A 20,137-nucleotide genomic window follows, 5' to 3' on the forward strand; every position below is an offset into this window, starting at 1 on the left:
TCATTATATTATCTTGTATATTAATAGAAAAACAGATACTGTTGGTATAAAGATAAATTAAGCATATTGCATGCATGTAAGTGATGTTTAGCATAATTTTACATGAAGGCAAAATAACAAAGAGATGTGGAATGTATGTGTCCTTCTGACCCCAAGCCCACCAGTCAAAGTTTCTTTTCTGAAATCACTCAGCTATACAGCTAATAGGTCACTGTCCTGCTTACAGAATTTTCTTGGCAAATTAATGATGCTTTTCCTCTACATAAACAGCCTGTGACATGCTGTATGAAGGTCACACATTGTGCTTATCCTTCCCCCCAGGTTTAGTTTCATCCCACGATGCCTCCCTAAGATTTCCTGCTTCATTATCTTTTATGGTTAAAAAATGTTTTGTAAATTGTTCTTTGTTTTATTTTTATAAGGAAGTAAAAGTGTGTAATTTTAGAATAAGATGGATTGTACTATTGCTGTGAGCCTAAATTAAAACTTAAAACAGCAAACAATATCGTACTACTTAATGCCAACTTTTCATTCAAAAATATTTATGCTGAGCATCTTAAGTAAAGTACAGAAACTATTTAAAGCTGACAGTACTATTACTGAAGAAACTGGTAACGGAAAATAAGAAACTTTTGAGTTGGTCATAGCTGGAAAAAATGGAAGCAGGTAGAATATCTACCCCTAAACACCCATACGGTCATCCCAGAGGGGAGGCAGTCAACTAAAGTATAGTGTAAAAACCTTACCTAAAATATCAGGTGTTAGATTCCTGGGAAGCCCCTTGTGGAAGAACAGCTAAGAACCTCAGTGGAAGAGCAGCTGCAGGAAAATATAGAGAAGGTGGCAGGTTCAGCCCTGATAGAAGTGGTCTAAGGATGCTAGGAAATGCAGTCCCTGGCCCTATTCCCCTCTTTAGAGCTACGTCAAGGAGTGGTGCTGAGAATCTGCAGGAGTCCAGATGAAAAAAAGCAAGCAGGAAGGAGGGTAGGAGCTCCCATCAGATATGAATATTCCCTCAGAGCCTAAGTTGGAAGAGATGGAACTTGCTTATGAGCCTCCTGAAGCAACCTTTGTAAAGGAGATGGATGTTAAAGTCACTGAGGGGCCCTTTTACAACGCCGCGGTAGAACTACCATGGCACCGTCACATGCCAAATGAGGACTACTGCCAGGCTACCGCAGTATTTCCCACCAACTGGGGTGGGGGGGGGGGAGGGAGGCATCTTTGCAGACGAGAGGAGGGAGGGGGAAATCCCTCCCCCAGAGTGTGATTTTTTTTGACAGTGTCAGCCCTTTAAAAGATGCTCATGGGGTGCAAAATAACACAGTTTATGAGGTTGATTGTGTATTTTTCCTTTACCATAAGAACCAACAACCTGCAGCACAAGCTGTTTTAAAATGCCTTATTTTACTGCAGCTTAGTAACTCCCCCTCCATCCACCACCTGGCCTTTAGCTTGAGTGACAAGACTTCATTTGGCTAAGCCAATATTTCATATAAAGAACTGCATTACACAGAGGGAACAGTATTCATATTAGATATATGTAATTTCAGATTAAATGCCTGATTAAGCCTCTTTTGTTATAGAAAAAGAATGGAATTAAAGTCTTAATGAATCTGGCCTGATTCAGGAGAACTTGAGGTTCTCATTCTGGTAATTGCATTGGACTGTAAAGGTCTGATGAATCAACAGAAAAATACGCCTCCTTTGAACTATGTAGCATTTCCCAAGTATATAGGGCATGAAGTGAAACTCATCCTCTTTCAATTAAAAAGGTTACTGTTGTCTGATTTTGAAATGTCTTTAATCAGCTCTGTGGCAATTTTCCATGCAAACAAACAAGATTATAGTGACCTCTGTAAGAAAGCATTTTTCCCATAGACACAAAAATAATTAAAAAGAAAAAAACCCTAATATAACAGGACTATAAGTTAGACAGAAATGCAGTAAGAAGTCCTTAAAGCTAATTTCTCCCAGTTGTCTAACAGCTGTCACTTTATAGCGATCCAGGAGAAATCAAGGGAAAATCTTGTGCATCTGGAGCCAATACTACAATTGTGTGATAAAAAAGAAAGAACGAAATCATTCCTATCTACAAATATAGTAATCAGCTTAAGTCTCTGTATGAACACCCTAGTATCGTTTTCCTCCAAATTTGTCCATATTTTTCCCTATAGAGAAGCAGAATAGATGGCAGGCAGGTCAAGTGTGGTGGTGGGGGGGGGGGGGGGGGGGGGGGGGAGGAGGGAGGAGGTGCATTACATAAATAATATATGTTATTTAACCCTTAATGAGCATTAAGCAGGAAAGTTATCATTGTGGGCTACTGTTATTTTACCACAGGTCAGAACGACTTGCGGTAAATAACTCATCTTAACCATAGCGCACACAAATAACTTTTCCTCTAAATGGCAACAGAATGTGTTAATATTGCTGTAATGCATGTTAATACAAGTTCCTGTGGGATATATAATGAGATGCAAAGATTGCACATGATTGCAAAGCACCCCAGTATTATGTATATCAAACACTGCATGCTGCATTATCTCTGGAAAAATAATACCAACTCAAAGCTTGCATCATTTTTCATGCCTGGGGCACTGGGCTGCTAAACAGAGGCCCTATGCTCTCTGGCCACACCTTAAAGGGGCCGGGGCCGGGGCTTGAAAAATCTATGTGATCCCCCTCCTCCCAAAATCCCAACCCCCGCCAGTGAAATTCTTCTTCAGTGCCAGGCGACTCCGGCGCCTTCACTGATGATCTGTTTCTGTCTCCTGACGTCCTGCATGCACGTCCTGCATGGGGCTACATACAGGACGTGCACACAGGACGTCAGGAGTTAGAAACATATCATCAGCAAAGGCGCCAGAGTTGACCGGCGCTGAAGAAGACTTTGGCTGGTGGGGGTTGGGGATCCCCGTCAGCAAAGGTACCTCGCGGCAGTGGAGGGGTCCAAAGTGGTGGGGGGTTTGGTGGCTGGGGGAGGCAGGCTAAACTGTGCCCCCCCTACCTTGGACTCTGGACCCTTCTCCCGCCGAGGTCTGGCTATGCCCCTGCTCTCAATACTCTAATGCTGCCTTTGTGAGCTAAGTGCAGGAACTATTAGATGTGTGAAGCAGCCTGAATAAAACACATTTTTTGGGAAATCAAATGAATTCTTTCACATTTTGAGGGAAATTCTATATATAATGCTGAACGTTAGGTGCTACTTCCACGCTGAATTTTCAGTATGACAATAACATTCTAACAGCTGTAAGGTGCCAAAATGAGGCAGAAATGGTAGATCCGCATGAAAACACACATATGTGCCCATTTATAGAGTAGCGCATAAGTGTTCCTATGATCTGCAAAGGGGCATGGTCATGGGAGGGGAAGGGAGGGCCAGGGGCGCTTTTTAAAAATGTGTGCAGTGTTATTACACCTGGATTCAGTTGGTGTAACTCCTTGTGCCCAAACTTGAGCGCAAATCTCAACACTATGTGCTATTCTGTAAAGAGCATCGATCCCAGGACACCCGTTATAGAATACCACTCATTGCTGAATTTTTTCAGCACTGAATTTTGAGTGCCATTTATGGAATTTCCATCATTTTGGGCTCCTTTTACCAAGCTGCAGTAGTGATTCCTGGCGCGGCAAATGCAACAAAGCCCATTCAATCCATTTGGGCTTGGTGGAGGCGTAGCCTAGTGGTTAGTGCAGCGGACTTTGATCCTGGGGAGCTGGGTTTGATTACCACTACAGATCCTTGTGACTCTAGGCAAGTCACCTGCCCCAGGTACAAAATAACTGCCTGTATATAATACGTAAACCACTTTGACTGTAACCACAGAAAGACAGTATATCAAGTCCCTTTCCCTCTGTCACATTTGCTGCATGGGAATCACTACTATGGCTTGATAAAAGGAGCCCTTTGTGTGATTTCTTCATTTTTATTGACAAATCTAATTTTGCACTGTACTTTTGAAAGACATATAACTGAAGAGTAACAAGCATAGAATTCAACCAGCTTCTTATGAATATTTCTAATCTGTTTAATTGCAACAGTTAAGGCGCATAGGGAATATTTTAAAGTTATTGTTGTAAAGAGAGTCCATCCACTGAATTATACACAGTTGAATGGCTGATAAGCATTTGGCTATATCTTTGCAAGTAAATACAACTCAAATGTCTCCTGACGTCCTGCATGCACGTCCTGCATGGGGCTACATACAGGACGTGCACACAGGACGTCAGGAGTTAGAAACATATCATCAGCAAAGGCGCCAGAGTTGACCGGCGCTGAAGAAGACTTTGGCTGGTGGGGGTTGGGGATCCCCGTCAGCAAAGGTACCTCGCGGCAGTGGAGGGGTCCAAAGTGGTGGGGGGTTTGGTGGCTGGGGGAGGCAGGCTAAACTGTGCCCCCCCTACCTTGGACTCTGGACCCTTCTCCCGCCGAGGTCTGGCTATGCCCCTGCTCTCAATACTCTAATGCTGCCTTTGTGAGCTAAGTGCAGGAACTATTAGATGTGTGAAGCAGCCTGAATAAAACACATTTTTTGGGAAATCAAATGAATTCTTTCACATTTTGAGGGAAATTCTATATATAATGCTGAACGTTAGGTGCTACTTCCACGCTGAATTTTCAGTATGACAATAACATTCTAACAGCTGTAAGGTGCCAAAATGAGGCAGAAATGGTAGATCCGCATGAAAACACACATATGTGCCCATTTATAGAGTAGCGCATAAGTGTTCCTATGATCTGCAAAGGGGCATGGTCATGGGAGGGGAAGGGAGGGCCAGGGGCGCTTTTTAAAAATGTGTGCAGTGTTATTACACCTGGTTTCAGTTGGTGTAACTCCTTGTGCCCAAACTTGAGCGCAAATCTCAACACTATGTGCTATTCTGTAAAGAGCATCGATCCCAGGACACCCGTTATAGAATACCACTCATTGCTGAATTTTTTCAGCACTGAATTTTGAGTGCCATTTATGGAATTTCCATCATTTTGGGCTCCTTTTACCAAGCTGCAGTAGTGATTCCTGGCACGGCAAATGCAACAACGCCCATTCAATCCATTTGGGCTTGGTGGAGGCGTAGCCTAGTGGTTAGTGCAGCGGACTTTGATCCTGGGGAGCTGGGTTTGATTACCACTACAGATCCTTGTGACTCTAGGCAAGTCACCTGCCCCAGGTACAAAATAACTGCCTGTATATAATACGTAAACCACTTTGACTGTAACCACAGAAAGACAGTATATCAAGTCCCTTTCCCTCTGTCACATTTGCTGCATGGGAATCACTACTATGGCTTGATAAAAGGAGCCCTTTGTGTGATTTCTTCATTTTTATTGACAAATCTAATTTTGCACTGTACTTTTGAAAGACATATAACTGAAGAGTAACAAGCATAGAATTCAACCAGCTTCTTATGAATATTTCTAATCTGTTTAATTGCAACAGTTAAGGCGCATAGGGAATATTTTAAAGTTATTGTTGTAAAGAGAGTCCATCCACTGAATTATACACAGTTGAATGGCTGATAAGCATTTGGCTATATCTTTGCAAGTAAATACAACTCAAATGTTTTTTTTTTAATGTATAGATTGCCTCACCAGTCAAACTGACTGTTCAAAATGGTATAGAATCAATAAAAATCCAATAACAATAGATAAAATTTATAAAATATTAAACAAGACTCTACTAACCATTTGTGATAGACAATTACCATAACAGAGGGGTATACCCTCAATTCTAATTATCACATGAAGAGCAAGGTCTTCAAAACCCTTATGAAAGATCTTATAATCTACTTCATGTCTCAACCCTTCAGGTGGCAGTGATGAAGATTTGTTAAAAGTTGGTGTTTTATGGCACCTTAGTTCACCACAGGAGTCACTAGCCTGCGATATCTCAGTACCATATTACATGAATAACAACTTGTGATTAAACTTGCATTATTCATCCTCCCTGGGAGCATCAGGCTTCCTTCTTGCAGGGGCTAGAGCTTCTCAAAGATGGAGTGCTAATCCCTTTCCCCTGTCTTAGACCCTTCCCTCTAAGACCCCCACCCTGCCATAGCCCTCCCCCAGGCCTACCTCTTTGAATCCCCAGTGGTCTAGATCAGGCATTCTCAACCCAGTCCTCAGGGCACACCAAGTCCCATCAAGTTTTCTGGATATCCACAATGAATATGCATGAGATAGATTTGCAAGCAAAGGAGGATGTGCGTGCCAATTTATTTCATGCATATTCATTGTGAATATCCTAAAAACCCAATGGGACTTGGTGTGTCCCAAAGACGAGGTTGAGAAGGTCTGATGTAGGTGTTCTGGGCAACCCCCAGCTGTTTTTGCCAGTGCCAGGTTCAAAATGGTTCCTTCAACTCCTAGCAGTAGTCTCATGGTACAACTGCTCAGGGTCAAACCACCATATAAGGAGGGTATAGAATGAACATCTCTGTAGATTATCTACGGCGGAGTGTCTTTGGGGAAGAATTATCTATAGAGTCAGTTTTCGGGGGAGAAGGTAGGGGAAACACTCCATATTTGAGAAGCTTTAGCCCCTTTAAGATGGCATCTAGGAGTACTGGGATAATTTGTGAAAAAATTGTACAATGAATGACTATCTTCTAGAAAAAATATTTAAGCAGGAAATAACAGGGGTAGGATTATTATAAAAGGATTTAACTAAGCAATGGGTCCTTTTACTAAGGTGTGCCGAAAAATGGACTGCACTGTTGTAGGTGCGTGTATTTGTCGCGCGCAGGTCCATTTTTCAGTGCACCTGCAAAAAAGGTCTTTTTGGGGGGGCTGAAAATGGACATACAGCAAAATAAAAATTGGCTCACCCATTTTGGACCTGAGACCTTACCACCACCCACTGACTTAGCGGCAAGGTCTCACACGTTAACCAGGTGGTAATCGTCAGCGCACGTACCTTGCCGATTACCACCTGGTTAGCACCACATGGTAGAAAATAAAAATATTTTCTGCTGCGCATATTGTACACGCGTAAAAAATGGAATTACCACCCAAGGCATGCTGTAGCCGGGCAGTAGTTCCAAATTGACGCATGTTGGATGCGTGTAGGTATGTAGGCACCTACATGCCTTAGTAAAAGGGTCTCCATATTTCAAAAGGCAGAAATATCAACAAATATACCCCCCTGTTTACTAAGTTATGCTAGCAGCTCTGGTACGGCTTAGTAAACAGAGGGGGGGGGGGGGTAGATTTGATATGAATAGATTGAAGTTTAAGTAAAATACAGGAAGGAAACAACATAGGGAGTCTTTTACTAAAGATTAGCTTGAGTTATCTGCAGCAGGGCCCACAGGAATAAAATGGGCCCTGCTGCAGATAACTCAAGCTAATCTTCCCCTCAATAAGCAAATAAATAAACAAAACTGTGGAATTATTGTTGAAAATAGAGAACAATTATTTGAAAAGCAATTCAGAACAGACAAGGCATAGAAAAATACATAAGTAACTGTGAAACAATGCAATTTTGAACTATAAAATGAGATGGAAATTTATAAAGAACTAAATAGCAAAACAATGACATTTCCCTCATTCTCTTTAATAGTGTCAATTAAGGCCTCTCCATGTCATACACAATTTCAAAAGGCCGAAAGGTGAAATATTCAAGGGTAATCTGAAAAGTATGATAAATGGGGTGTTCTTCAAAAATGTTCTAAAAAAGCTGTGCTGAGTATTATTTGTGATATATGGGTGCATTTTTAAATCATTCTACTCTAAGTAAACTAACCTCTTGATATGCAGGTCAAAGTTGATGCTGGAGTTGGCATTTTCTAACCGCTGCACTGCAAATCGTAGGCCAGCAGAGAACTAGAAATGAATTAGATGAAATATCATTAAGCTATCAACAGCTGCAAGCACTCAAAACAAATAATTCCTGGAGGGGAAATGGTGTTATCCATTGGGATTTCTGGATTTGTATAAGAAGCTGTCTGCTGATGCTTTGCTACAGGTGATTGCTGTAAATTAAAATGATGTATATTGTGATACTGTGCTCAACATGCTTGTATTTTTATGTGGAAAGTGCTGTACTGCTGACACACGGTTGTAATTATATTTGCTTTGTAGCTGGTATGATTATTAGTAGAAACTCCATTGCCCTTTGGGTAAATGCTAACAAACTCATTTTGAGTTCAGCGTTTTTTTAAAACCAAGTAGGTTTGCATGGATCCTCTTAATACATACATTCTTTCTTTATTAGCTGTCTGAGGGCTCCTTTTACAAAGCTGTACTAGCAATTATAGGATCACCAAATGTAACAAAGCCCATTCAATTCTTATGGGCTTCGATGTATTCAGCGAACAGTAATCATTACCGCAGCTTTGTAAAAGTAGCCCTGAATTTGTAGAAATCCAAGAAAACTGTGCATACTCAATTTTTTTTCCACAAAAGCAGAGTATGTAAAGAAGCTGACTGGGCATGAACTCACACTATGGGCTCCTTTTACTCGCTATAATGGAAGTACCACCAGGCTACCGCACCAGCTCGGCTGTACTTCCCACCTCTACTGCATCGTCATTTCCGGCGCTATTAAAATTATTTTTGTAGCGCTGGACTGTACCCGGCGGTAATCAGGCAGTGCTGCACGCTGCCCAGTTACCACCAGGTTAACGTGGGAGCTCTTACAGCAACCTCAATGGGTGGCGGTAAGGGCTCCCCCCCCAAATGGCTGCACGGCAAGTGCTTTACTTGACGCCCAGCCATTTTCTGCAGGAAAGCAAGACCTTCCCTTTTACCAGCTGTGGTAAAAGGGGGCCTCACCGTGCATATAAAACACGCACCAACACCAGCGCTGCCCCCCCTTTACCACAGCTTGGTAAAAGAGGCCCTATATTGTTTAGTAAACACAGAAAGTGATTTTACTGCACAATGTCAACAGAACAATCATTTATAAAGGTGTTTTATTTATTTACTATTCTTCATATCTGGCTCACCAAGCTGTGGTAAAAACCACATGCTGAGGCCCCTTTTACCGAAGCGGGTAAAAAGCCAAAATATTTAGGTGATGATAAGGGCTCCCATGTTAACCCAGTAGTAACTCCAAGCAGTAAAAAAAAAGAAATTTCCAGTCACGCTGAAAATGGCGTGCGCTGGGGGTGGCACTACTGTCAGCTTCTGCATTAGGTCAGCAGTAGTGCTGGATTGGCATGAAACAAAGTGGCAGTAGCTTTACCGCCACTTTGTAAAAGGGCCCCATAGATGGCAATTTTCAAATGGTCCACATTAAGATAAAGATTACATATAGTTTTTACCCATGGTCTTATCACCAGTTTTCAAAATGAATCCACACATATACTTTTCATTTGAAACTTGCCAAACAAAGTGCACACAGTCACTTTAACCTGCTTTTTCTCCAGCTGGAATATTTGCAGAAAAGGTACATACAAAAATTTGAAAATGCAATCTACATAGTATTTTTCCTCCCTGGAAGTAAACGTACCTCTGAGAAGGCCTCCTCTCCACATGACAAAGTGTGTGCATTGGTTTGTCTAAAATTTGCCCTCCTTTGACCAGATAAAAGTATGTATAGCCTTCCACAGTGCCCACATTTTATTTTTTTACCTGGCAACTTCTTCCTGCTCCTTTAGGCTTCTAGTTCAATCACAACTAGGGCTGGGATCTGGCACCATAAGCCTTTGTTCATAATCATCTGGGAATTTTCTAGAGATGTGAATTCATTTGAAATGACAACAATATTCCCCATGTCATTGTGTGTTGTTTTCAAATGAAAATGACATGAAAAGAACATGAAATTTCACGTTTTCATGTGTTGCTAATAGTGAACATACTTTTGAAATAACTGGCACTATTGCAAAGATGGCACACTCTTTCCCGCTAGTGCATGCATACGTGAACAATCACATATGCATGAGCATTCACTATCAGGAAAGAGCACAATTCTTTCCAAGACTGTGTGCCCTCTTTGCAAATAGTTTGATATATTGAGTTAATGTACACTGCTTTGCTATTTGCAAATTGCTTTTGAAAGGCAGTATATTAAATGCTAATAAACCATACCCATAACTATTTAAGAATAGTGCACACTCTTTGCAAACTGGACACTCTTTCCAAAGAGTGTGCCCTCTTAACGACATTGCTCTTGTAAAAATCTCCAAACAAAACATTCCCATAAATAACATGGGAAATGGCACAACATAAACATTTTAAAGCTGCACAGCCCTAGATTTTTTTCCTCCTATTTTATATCCCCTTCCAACTTGTTTTGGTCCAGTCACTGAGTAACAGTCCTTGGTAGATGGCCATTCACCAAGTCTCATTCTGGAAATCTGCAATCATGGGACCTAAATACAGCCACTAGGTGTCAACACTCTACAATAGCTTTGAGTACTGCCTCTGAATTCTCCAGCTGACCCAGGGACTGACAGACCTGAAACAGGAATTAAGCCTTAGTCTATCTGTACACAAGAGTCCAGACTGTCAATGAACCACTGGGTTGTCTCAATGCACATATATTTAGCCAGGCTATGAGGTAGCTTTCTTAAGACATGTGTTTAGATCAGTGGAGGAGCATGTACATGTGACAATTTTATAACTGTGAAAATTATTTTCCCTCATTTGGCATTTATTAAAAAGAACAAATGAAAGGTATTTAAATTATGTGCAACTACATGGCTTATCCCTCGGATTCTATATAAGACCTGGCGAGTGGCGCACAATAAATTGTGCATTTGGTCAATTTACACACGCTATTCAATTGTGCAACAAGCCAATTATTGATAATTGGCCGATACCAACCAATTATCATCACTAATTGGCAATAATTAGAATTTATGTATGCTTCTTTTTAGGCATATTCTAAAAGGAAGCACATGTAAATTCCAAAGCATGTAGCTGAAAAGCGGGAGAGTGTGGGCATGTCAGGGATATCAATCACATTTCCACACATTGTTCTAGAATTCAGGGAAATGCACATACGTTTAGGTGCAGACCTTTACAACAGTGGTGCAAATGGCCACGCCCAAATGCACGCACATCCCCCCGGCCTATGCGCTATTCTGTAAAGTGCATCTTACTATAGACATGGTTTATAAAATAGCACCAGGAGGCATATTTTCAAAGCACTTTGGGAGGCTAAGTTCCATAGGTTTCTATGGAACTTTGGGAGGCTAAGTGCTTTGAAAATGAGCCCGTTTGTGTGTTATTCCAACACATCTACATTTTGGATACCATATATAGAATCTGATCCTATATCCAGGACCTCTTTATCTCGCGTCACCTCCATCTGCTCGCCATAACAGAAACCTGGCTCTGCCCTGATGACTCTGCTTCAGTCGCAGCCCTCTGCCATGGCGGTTATCTTTTTTCACATACTCCTCGCCCTGCTGGTCGCGGGGGCAGTGTTGGACTACTTCTCTCTCCCTCCTCCAGATTTCAACCCCTTCTTCCACCTCAGTCTCACTGTTTTTCCTCCTTTGAAGTCCACTCTATCCGCCTTTTCTCTCCTCTGCCTCTTCAAATAGCGGTCATTTATCGTCCCCCTGATAAGTCCCTTTCATCCTTTCTCAGTGACTTTGATGCCTGGCTTGCCTTCTTCCATGATCCTTCCTCCCCCTCTCTCATCCTTGGTGACTTTAATATTCCTGCTAATGATCCTTCCAACTCTTATATTTCCAAGTTACTCGCTTTAACATCCTCCTTTAATCTCCAACTATGCTCCACCTCCCCCACTCATCAAAATGGTCACTGTCTTGATCTCATCTTCTCCTCCAACTGTTCACTCTCTAGTTTCCTTGCCTCTGATCTTCCCCTCTCTGATCGCCATCTTATAACTTTCATATTTAAATCTCCTCCCTCCCAGTCCCGTCCTATCTTATCTAATTTATCTAGGAATCTTCACGATATTGACCCTTCATCTCTATCCTCCCATGTTTCAAACCTCCTCTCTACTGTGGCACCATCCACGTCTGTCAACGAGGCTGTTTCTTCTTACAACAATACTCTATCCTCTGCCTTAGACACACTTGCACCTTTGATGACCCGCCCTATAAGGCGTACAAAACCCCAACCTTGGCTGACTTCTAATATCCACTACCTACATTCCTGTACCCGCTCCGCCGATCGCCTCTGGCGGAAATCTCCGGTCCTTGCTGATTTCTTACAATTTAAGTTCATGCTGACCTCCTTCCAATCTGCTCTTTTACGCGCCAAACAGGATTATTATATCCAACTGACCCACTCTCTTGGCTCTAACACTTGACTTCTCTTCACCACATTGAACTCTCTCCTCAAGGTGCCCCCTCCCCCAACTCCCCCTTCATTATCTCCTCAGACCCTTGCTGAATTCTTTCACGACAAGGTTCGAAAGATGAACCTTGAATTCTCTACCTCGCCACCTCTCCCTCCACTAGTCTGTTCCCCTCTCGCTCCTTCCCCTCATTCCTTTTCCTCCTTTCCTGAAGTTACTATAGAGGAAACTACACTTCTCCTTTCTTCCTCAAAATGTACCACCAGTTCCTCTGATCCCATTCCCACCCACCTTCTTAATGCCATCTCACCTGCTCTTATTCCTTTTATCTGTCACATTCTCAACCTCTCACTTTCCACTGCAACTGTCCCTACTGCCTTTAAACATGCTGTGGTCACACCTCTCCTTAAGAAGCCTTCACTCGACCCTACTTGTCCCTCTAATTACCGACCCATCTCCCTCCTCCCTTTTCTCTCCAAATTACTTGAGCTTGCTGTTCACCACCGCTGCCTTGATTTTCTCTCCTCACATGTTATTCTTGACCCACTACAATCTGGTTTTCGCCCTCTCCACTCAACCGAAACTGCGCTTACTAAAGTCTCCAATGACCTATTACTTGCTAAATCCAGAGGTCAATATTCCATCCTCATTCTTCTTGATCTTTCCACTGCTTTTGACACTGTCGATCACAGCATACTCCTCGATACCCTGTCCTCACTTGGATTCCAGGGCTCTGTCCTTTCCTGGTTCTCTTCCTACCTCTCCCTCCGCACCTTTAGTGTTCACTCTGGTGGATCCTCTTCTACTTCTATCCCTCTGCCTGTCGGCGTACCTCAGGGTTCTGTTCTTGGTCCCCTCCTCTTTTCTATCTACACTTTCCTTGGTTCATTAATCTCATCCCATGGCTTTTCCTATCATCTCTATGCTGATGGCTCCCAAATCTACCTTTCTACCCCTGATATCTCACCTTGCATCCAAAACAAAGTTTCAGCGTGCTTGTCTGACATTGCTGTCTGGATGTCTCAACACCACCTGAAATTAAACATGACCAAAACCGAGCTTCTCATTTTTCCCCCCAAACCCACCTTCCCACTCCCCCCGTTTTCTATTTCTGTTGATGGCTCTCTCATTCTCCCTGTCTCCTCAGCTCGAAACCTTGGGGTCATCTTTGACTCTTCTCTCTCCTTCTCTGCTCATATCCAGCAGATTGCCAAGACCTGTCGTTTCTTTCTTTACAACATCCGTAAAATCCACCCCTTTCTTTCTGAGCACTCTACCAAAACCCTCATCCACACCCTTGTCACCTCTCGTTTAGACTACTGCAATCTGCTTCTTGCTGGCCTCCCACTTAGTCACCTCTCCCCTCTCCAATCGGTTCAAAACTCTGCTGCCCGTCTTGTCTTCCACCAGGGTCGCTTTACTCATACTACCCCTCTCCTCAAGTCGCTTCACTGGCTCCCTATCCATTTTCGCATCCTGTTCAAACTTCTACTAACCTATAAATGTACTCACTCTGCTGCTCCCCAGTATCTCTCCACACTCGTCCTTCCCTACACCCCTTCCCGTGCACTCCGCTCCATGGATAAATCCTTCTTATCTGTTCCCTTCTCCACTACTGCCAACTCCAGACTTCGCGCCTTCTGTCTCGCTGCACCCTACGCCTGGAATAAACTTCCTGAGCCCCTATGTCTTGCCCCATCCTTGGCCACCTTTAAATCTAGACTGAAAGCCCACCTCTTTAACATTGCTTTTGACTCGTAACCACTTGTAACCACTTGCCTCCACCTACCCTCCCTACTCTCCTCTCCTCCTTCCTGTACACATTAATTGATTTGATTTACTTGCTTTTTTTTTGTCTATTAGATTGTAAGCTCTTTGAGCAGGGACTGTCTTTCTTCTATGTTTGTGCAGCGCTGCGTACGCCTTGTAGTGCTATAGAAATGCTAAATAGTAGTAGTAGTTAAGTGTTTCTCAATTCTGCATTTAAGAAAAAATGTTAACAAATAATTGGCTCTGATTGACACTTAAATGCTTAATTGCCCTTAGTCGGCATTCTTCAAAATGTGTGTGCAATTTCCACAGCCTGCAACTACAAGGGGAGCATGGATGTGGGAGGGGCATGGGTGTGTCTTATAAAATACTTGCAATTAGTGAGCATTTACATCAAACATTTAGCTAACATAAGTGCTTGTGACTACAGTTAGGTGTGTAACTGTGGACGTAGCTAGCATCTATTCAGCTACATCATCCCAGTGCTCATCTACATCATCCCAGTGCTCAACTTTAGGTAAGCTATAGAGAATTACCCCAACACATACAAATTATAAGATGGTGGGTTTAGGAAAGACAAAAGTCTATACATGTATTCCCTAATTTTACAAAGTGAAAATATGTGTATGGGGAAAAAGCCCCATGTCTGGATTTACATCTGATCAAAGGCATAGGTTTTTAAAAAGTGCTCATTTTGACCAGGGTTTTATACTAGGGATTAAGGTAGTCATCCCCCTTAATCCTGTCCAAACTGAAACTAAGCTAAAAAGCAGACTCAGTAATTAATCTGCGGCACTTACTTGGTGTAGGTTTATAAAATGGGACAGCTACACATGGATATGAAGCTGGTTACATGTGAAAGCGGTGAAAATGCCACCTCTATATGGAAGCTGCTGGGTTCATGCTGTTCATTTTTTGAACACGGATATCTGAAAAATGGATGCTCCTACTCCAAATGCTGGCACATACATGTACGTTCTGCATGTATTATAAAAATGCTCTATGTCAGCAGATCCTTTTCTAAATTACCATCAGAATTATTAATTATTATGGACCACTGCACTACCCCAGCTGTAAAGGTCTCAAGTACAAAACTTATTATGGATCCAATTTCTCCTTCCTGGGCAGCCGCCTATGGAACGCTCTCCCTAGACCTATCTGAGCAATCCATGACCACCTACCATTCAGAAAAGCACTAAAAACCCATCTATTCAAACAAGCCTACCCAAAAGACCCAGATTAATCTCATGAACCCATCTACCTTACATATACTGAAGAGAAAACGACATTGACCCAGAATCTATCTCTCACCTTACCCTCCTCTCTCTATCACCTGTCTCTACCTACCTACCTACCCATCCATTTACTACCCATCCATCCTTCTATTATGTTATACTTAATTTCCTACTTTACATAACAAAATTCTGTGTTACCTATTACTATGTAAGCCGCATTGAGCCTGCTTTTAATGGGAAAGTGCTGGATACAAATATAATAAATAAATAAATTACTTGTGCAAGAAGAATGTGGAATGGTAAAAAAAAAAGAAAGAGGGAAGGACATTTGAATACCACAATCAGAGGCATTAATCTTTAGGGATAGATTTCTTACAGGATTCTTTCCCAGGCACAGAATGAATGAATTAATACGTGAATGAATGAAGACCTTAACTTTTATGTATAGTAATTATTTGCCAAGCAATACATTACTTTATCTTATAACACAGATTTCCTGCTTACACAAAGCTTTGGTTTTAACTACTGCTCCTTTAGGCACACAATCCTAATAGGGTTCTCTATTAGCTGCCCTTTAAATTCAATTAGATAAAAATCAGTAAATCCATCTAGGTTTCGCTTACATTTGTTCCAGCCACCATGGGGTTTCCAAGGTCACACACCACCACCCTTGTTACATTTTCTATTATGTAATCACAACTCAGGCTTCGCAGACCCTGCAAGACAAGAATGCCAACATGAAGCTGAAAGGTCAGAGTAAATTACATTTAAATCATTTTTATTGGGAAGAAAAGTGAGTACAACAGACAAGAAAACAACTAAGTATAAGGACTGTATAAATACTAAACAATCCCCAACTCCCCCCTCCCACCAAACCCACCCAGTGCAGCACTCCCAGAAATAAACAAATCACAAAAGCAATTCACTCAGAAAGGCAACTTAAGGATACAGCTACAAATCTGAGGCATAAAGGTCTGCGAAAACTGTTCCAAAATTCGCTGAAAGTGAATGCCCCGTGACAAGTCAATATCATGAATGGCCAGACGCTGCATCTGTAAAAGAGCAATCATTTGCTGTCTCCACATCACCAGAGAAGGCAAATTCAGCAACAACCAGAGCAGTAGTATGGCCTTTTTTGCCATTAATATGGCCACAATAAAAAACTTGTGTAGCCAGGGAGAGTGGGCTTCGACGGGCCAACATGGCCAAACAAGAGAGTTGGATCACAAGATAAAGGCTGTGCCAAATTTGCACTATATACCGTATTTTTCGGACTGTAAGACGCACCGGACCATAAGACGCACCTAGGTTTTCCTCCCAAATTTGGAGGGAAAAAAAGTGCATCTTATAGTCCGAAAAATAGTTACAGGCCCCCCCTCCCTGTTCCAGGCACCCTCCCTCCGTTACAGGCACCCCCCTTCCTCCCTCCGTTACAGGCACCCTCCCTCCCTCCCTCCGTTACAGGCACACCCCCCTCTCTCCCTCTGTCGGAATTTTAAAACTCCTCACCTCGTCGGTGTGACTCGCGGTAGCAGCAGCGCTTCAGTGTGCATGTTGCTCGGCGATCTTCACTCAGCCTTCTCTCTCTCACGAGGTGATATAAGACGCACCAACATTTTCCTCCCAAATTTGGGAGGAAAAAAGTGCGTCTTATAGTCCGAAAAATACGGTAGTTAATAACTTGGGTCCAAAAACTCACTATTCCTGGGCAGAGCCAAAACATGTGACCCAAAGTGGTGTCCACTCCTGAACACTTGGGGCAGGAGTCCCTGGGCAGAAGATGGGCTTGAAAGGCCCGTCGAGGAGGTACAAACAATTAAAAAATAAACTTGTAGTTCAGTTTCCATAGCAGTACATTGGAGTAATCGAGCAACAGAGAATAAACAAGACCTCACAAAGTGGTCGTCCAATCCAATGCCCAAATCTTTGTCCACTGAGCAGTGAGATAGGTATAGTTAATATCAGGGGTAGTGTCCAAAAGGAATCTGTCAGCCCAACGTACAAGCAGTGGATAATAAAAAATTAATTCTTACCTGATCATTTTCTTTCCATTAGTCCCAACAGATCAATCCAGAAGCTTGAGTTTTGTGTCCCTCTACCAGCAGGTGGAGAAAAAGAGAACCTCTGAGGTTTGCTATATATGGACCTGTGCAGCCAACTGAACCTCAGTATGAACGATACCAAAGCAGTGGAATGGAAACAACAGAAAACTCTCCTGACATTGTCAGACCAATTGCCCAACATACTTTTACCACTTCTATATTTATTTATTTTATTTTTTTAATCAAACGAAGGAACATTCAGAACAACGGAACCCAAAAAGAAACTAACCAACCAACCGCAATAAAACCACAGACAGTAAACCTCGGGGGGGGGGGGGGGGGGGGGGGGGGGGGGGCTCTGGATTGATCTGTTGAGAGTAATGAAAAGAAAATTATCAGGTAAGAATTAATTTTTTCTTCCATGGTGTCCCACAGATCAATCCAGAGACTTGTGGGATGTACCCAAGCAGTCCTTAAGTAGGGCGGGACACTCCCAACCCGGCAGAAATAACCAATGAGCCAAACACCGCATCTTGACGAGCTGCCACATCCACCCGATAATGATGAGTGAATGTATGGACTGAAGCCCATTTAGCTGCCCTGCAGATATCTTCCAGAGAAACCAAATGGGACCCTGCATAGGAGGAAGCTTGAGTTCGCGTAGAATGAGCACAAACTCGCAAAGAGGCTTGCTTGCCCAATGCCACGTATGCCGAAGAGAAGGCCTCCCGCAACCAATGGGCTATGGTGTCTTTGGACGCCATATGACCCTTCTTACTGCCTCCAAAAAGGACGAAGAGATGGTCAGAAAAACAAAATTCATTCGTCACCTCCAAATACCAGACGCCTGAGGGGAACCCCCGTCTCGCTGAACACCCGCTACGGGCTGACAGCAGCGGGACTCACACTCCCCTGATGCTGCTCTCCGGCCCCCACACCGGGAGCAGCGCTTAGGCGCCTCAGAAGGCGCTGACATGCTCCACAAACGCCTGCCCCAAAACTGACTTGGCAGAACGTCTAGTTCTTCCGTATAATTAAACAAAAACAAAGTCTCTTACCTTTTTTTTTAGTCAGGAGAGAAAGGAAACACCCGGTCAGGTCAACAGCCCCGGGCGATGGAGGAAAGGTAGGGGGAGACTGGGAGGGACCTGGCACAGCCACTCAACCCCTGTCTGTGCTAAACTAGGCCCAAACGACACTAGTAGCCAGATCAAACCAGAGCTGCACAGAGATGTCCCTCCACCTGCTAGATAGAGAGAATACTGAGGTTCAGTTGGCTGCACAGGTCCCCATATAGCAAACCTCGGAAGTTCTCTCTATCTCCACCCGATGGTAGAGGGACAAAACCCACAAGTCTCTGGATTGATCTGTAGGACGCCATGGAATGTATCTTGAACATCTTCACATAAGTGTTACCAAGGAAAAGATTGCACATAATGCTTAAGCTGCAGATAAGCAAAATGGTCTAAGGCAGGCAGATGACACTCCGTTTGCAAATCTGAAAAGGGCTTCAATTTACTGTCCTCTGTAAGAACCTGGTATAAGTACTTGATGCCTTTAGATTCCCAGGCTTGGGAAGTTTTTTTTTTTTTTTGAGTCCACTCCAGAAGGAAAATCAGGATTACAATGGATCGCCAGAAAAGTGTAACAGCTGCAGAAAAAATGATGCCGACAGCAAAGCCACCTCCAAATAGCACGCAGAGGGTGATATCCAAGTTCAAACAAGAAATCTCAATTGGAAACAACATACTTCTTCTGCAATTCGACCTATCCAGCGCATTTGACATGGTAAACCACGATATTCTTACAAGACTACTAGACAAACTAGGGATCGGCGGAAACATCATTAAATGGATAAAAAGTTTCATCACCACTAGATCCTACCAAGTCAAATCAACCACATCAATCTCGTCTGCGTGGTCATAAAAATGCAGAGTTCCCCAAGCAACTCAACCCCTGTCTGTCGCCTCTATCCCCGATCCTCTTCAATCTTATAATGATTCCTCTGGTCAAATCCCTATCCAAATCTGGTCTAAACCCCTTCATCTATGCAGATGATGTAACCATATTCATCCCTTTCCAATCCAACCTAGCAGAAATCTCTGAAAAAATAATCACTGGCATGAACATCTTAGCCTCCTGGGCTAACGCCTTCAAGATGAAAATGAATAAAGAAAAAAACTCAATGCTTAATCCTCTCATCACAACACTCTACTCCCAACTACCCTGATCACCCCTGACATCACAATCCCAATATCCGACAATCTAAAAATCCTAGGAGTAACCTTAGACAACCACCTAACTCTAAAAATTCACACAAAAGCCATAACGAAGAAGATGTTCAACATGATGTGGGTACTGAAAAGAGTGGAACCATTCCTCCCCCTAAACACTTTCCGCAATTTGGTTCAATCCACTGTACTCACCCACGCTAACTACTGCAACAGCATCTTCATTGGATGTAAAGCCCAAATTCTGAAAAAACTCCAAACCGCCCAAAATACGGCAGTCAGACTCATTTTCGGTAAATCACGATTCGAAAGCGCAACACCACTCCGTGAAAAACTCCACTGGCTCCCTATCAAAGAACGAATAAACTTCAAAGTCCACACACTGATCCACAAGATCATCCATGGAGAATCTCCAAGTTACATGAACAATCTGATCGACCTTGCAGCCAGGAACGGGTCCAAATCTTCTCGAACATATCTCAATCTTCACCTTCCCAATTGCAAAGGTCTCAAATACAAAACCTACTACGCATCCAACTTCTCCGTTATAGGCAGCCAACTCTGGAATGCCATACCAAGATCCATCCGAACAACCAATGAACATCTACCCTTCCGAAAGCTGCTGAAAACTTACCTCT

The 20,137-nt window shown here is 42.8% G+C and overlaps 1 protein-coding gene across 2 annotated transcripts in view; it reads right to left on the reverse strand.

The window, feature by feature from the left end:
- ITGA8 (integrin subunit alpha 8) overlaps window positions 1-20,137 on the reverse strand; it is a 521,482-nt gene that overhangs the window by 145,260 nt on the left and 356,085 nt on the right. For both annotated transcript variants that reach the window (XR_003941853.1, XM_030199982.1), the window contains exons 21-22: window positions 15,850-15,942; window positions 7,746-7,825 (exon numbers count right to left, since the gene is read on the reverse strand). Coding sequence is in view for 1 of the 2 variants with exons in the window: in XM_030199982.1 (XP_030055842.1) it covers window positions 7,746-7,825; window positions 15,850-15,942 (173 nt within the window). In the remaining variant the exon portion in view is untranslated. The remainder of the gene's footprint in view (window positions 1-7,745; window positions 7,826-15,849; window positions 15,943-20,137) is intronic.

This window comes from Microcaecilia unicolor, chromosome 1, assembly GCF_901765095.1.
Source record: "Microcaecilia unicolor chromosome 1, aMicUni1.1, whole genome shotgun sequence".
Classification (NCBI taxonomy): domain Eukaryota; kingdom Metazoa; phylum Chordata; class Amphibia; order Gymnophiona; family Siphonopidae; genus Microcaecilia; species Microcaecilia unicolor.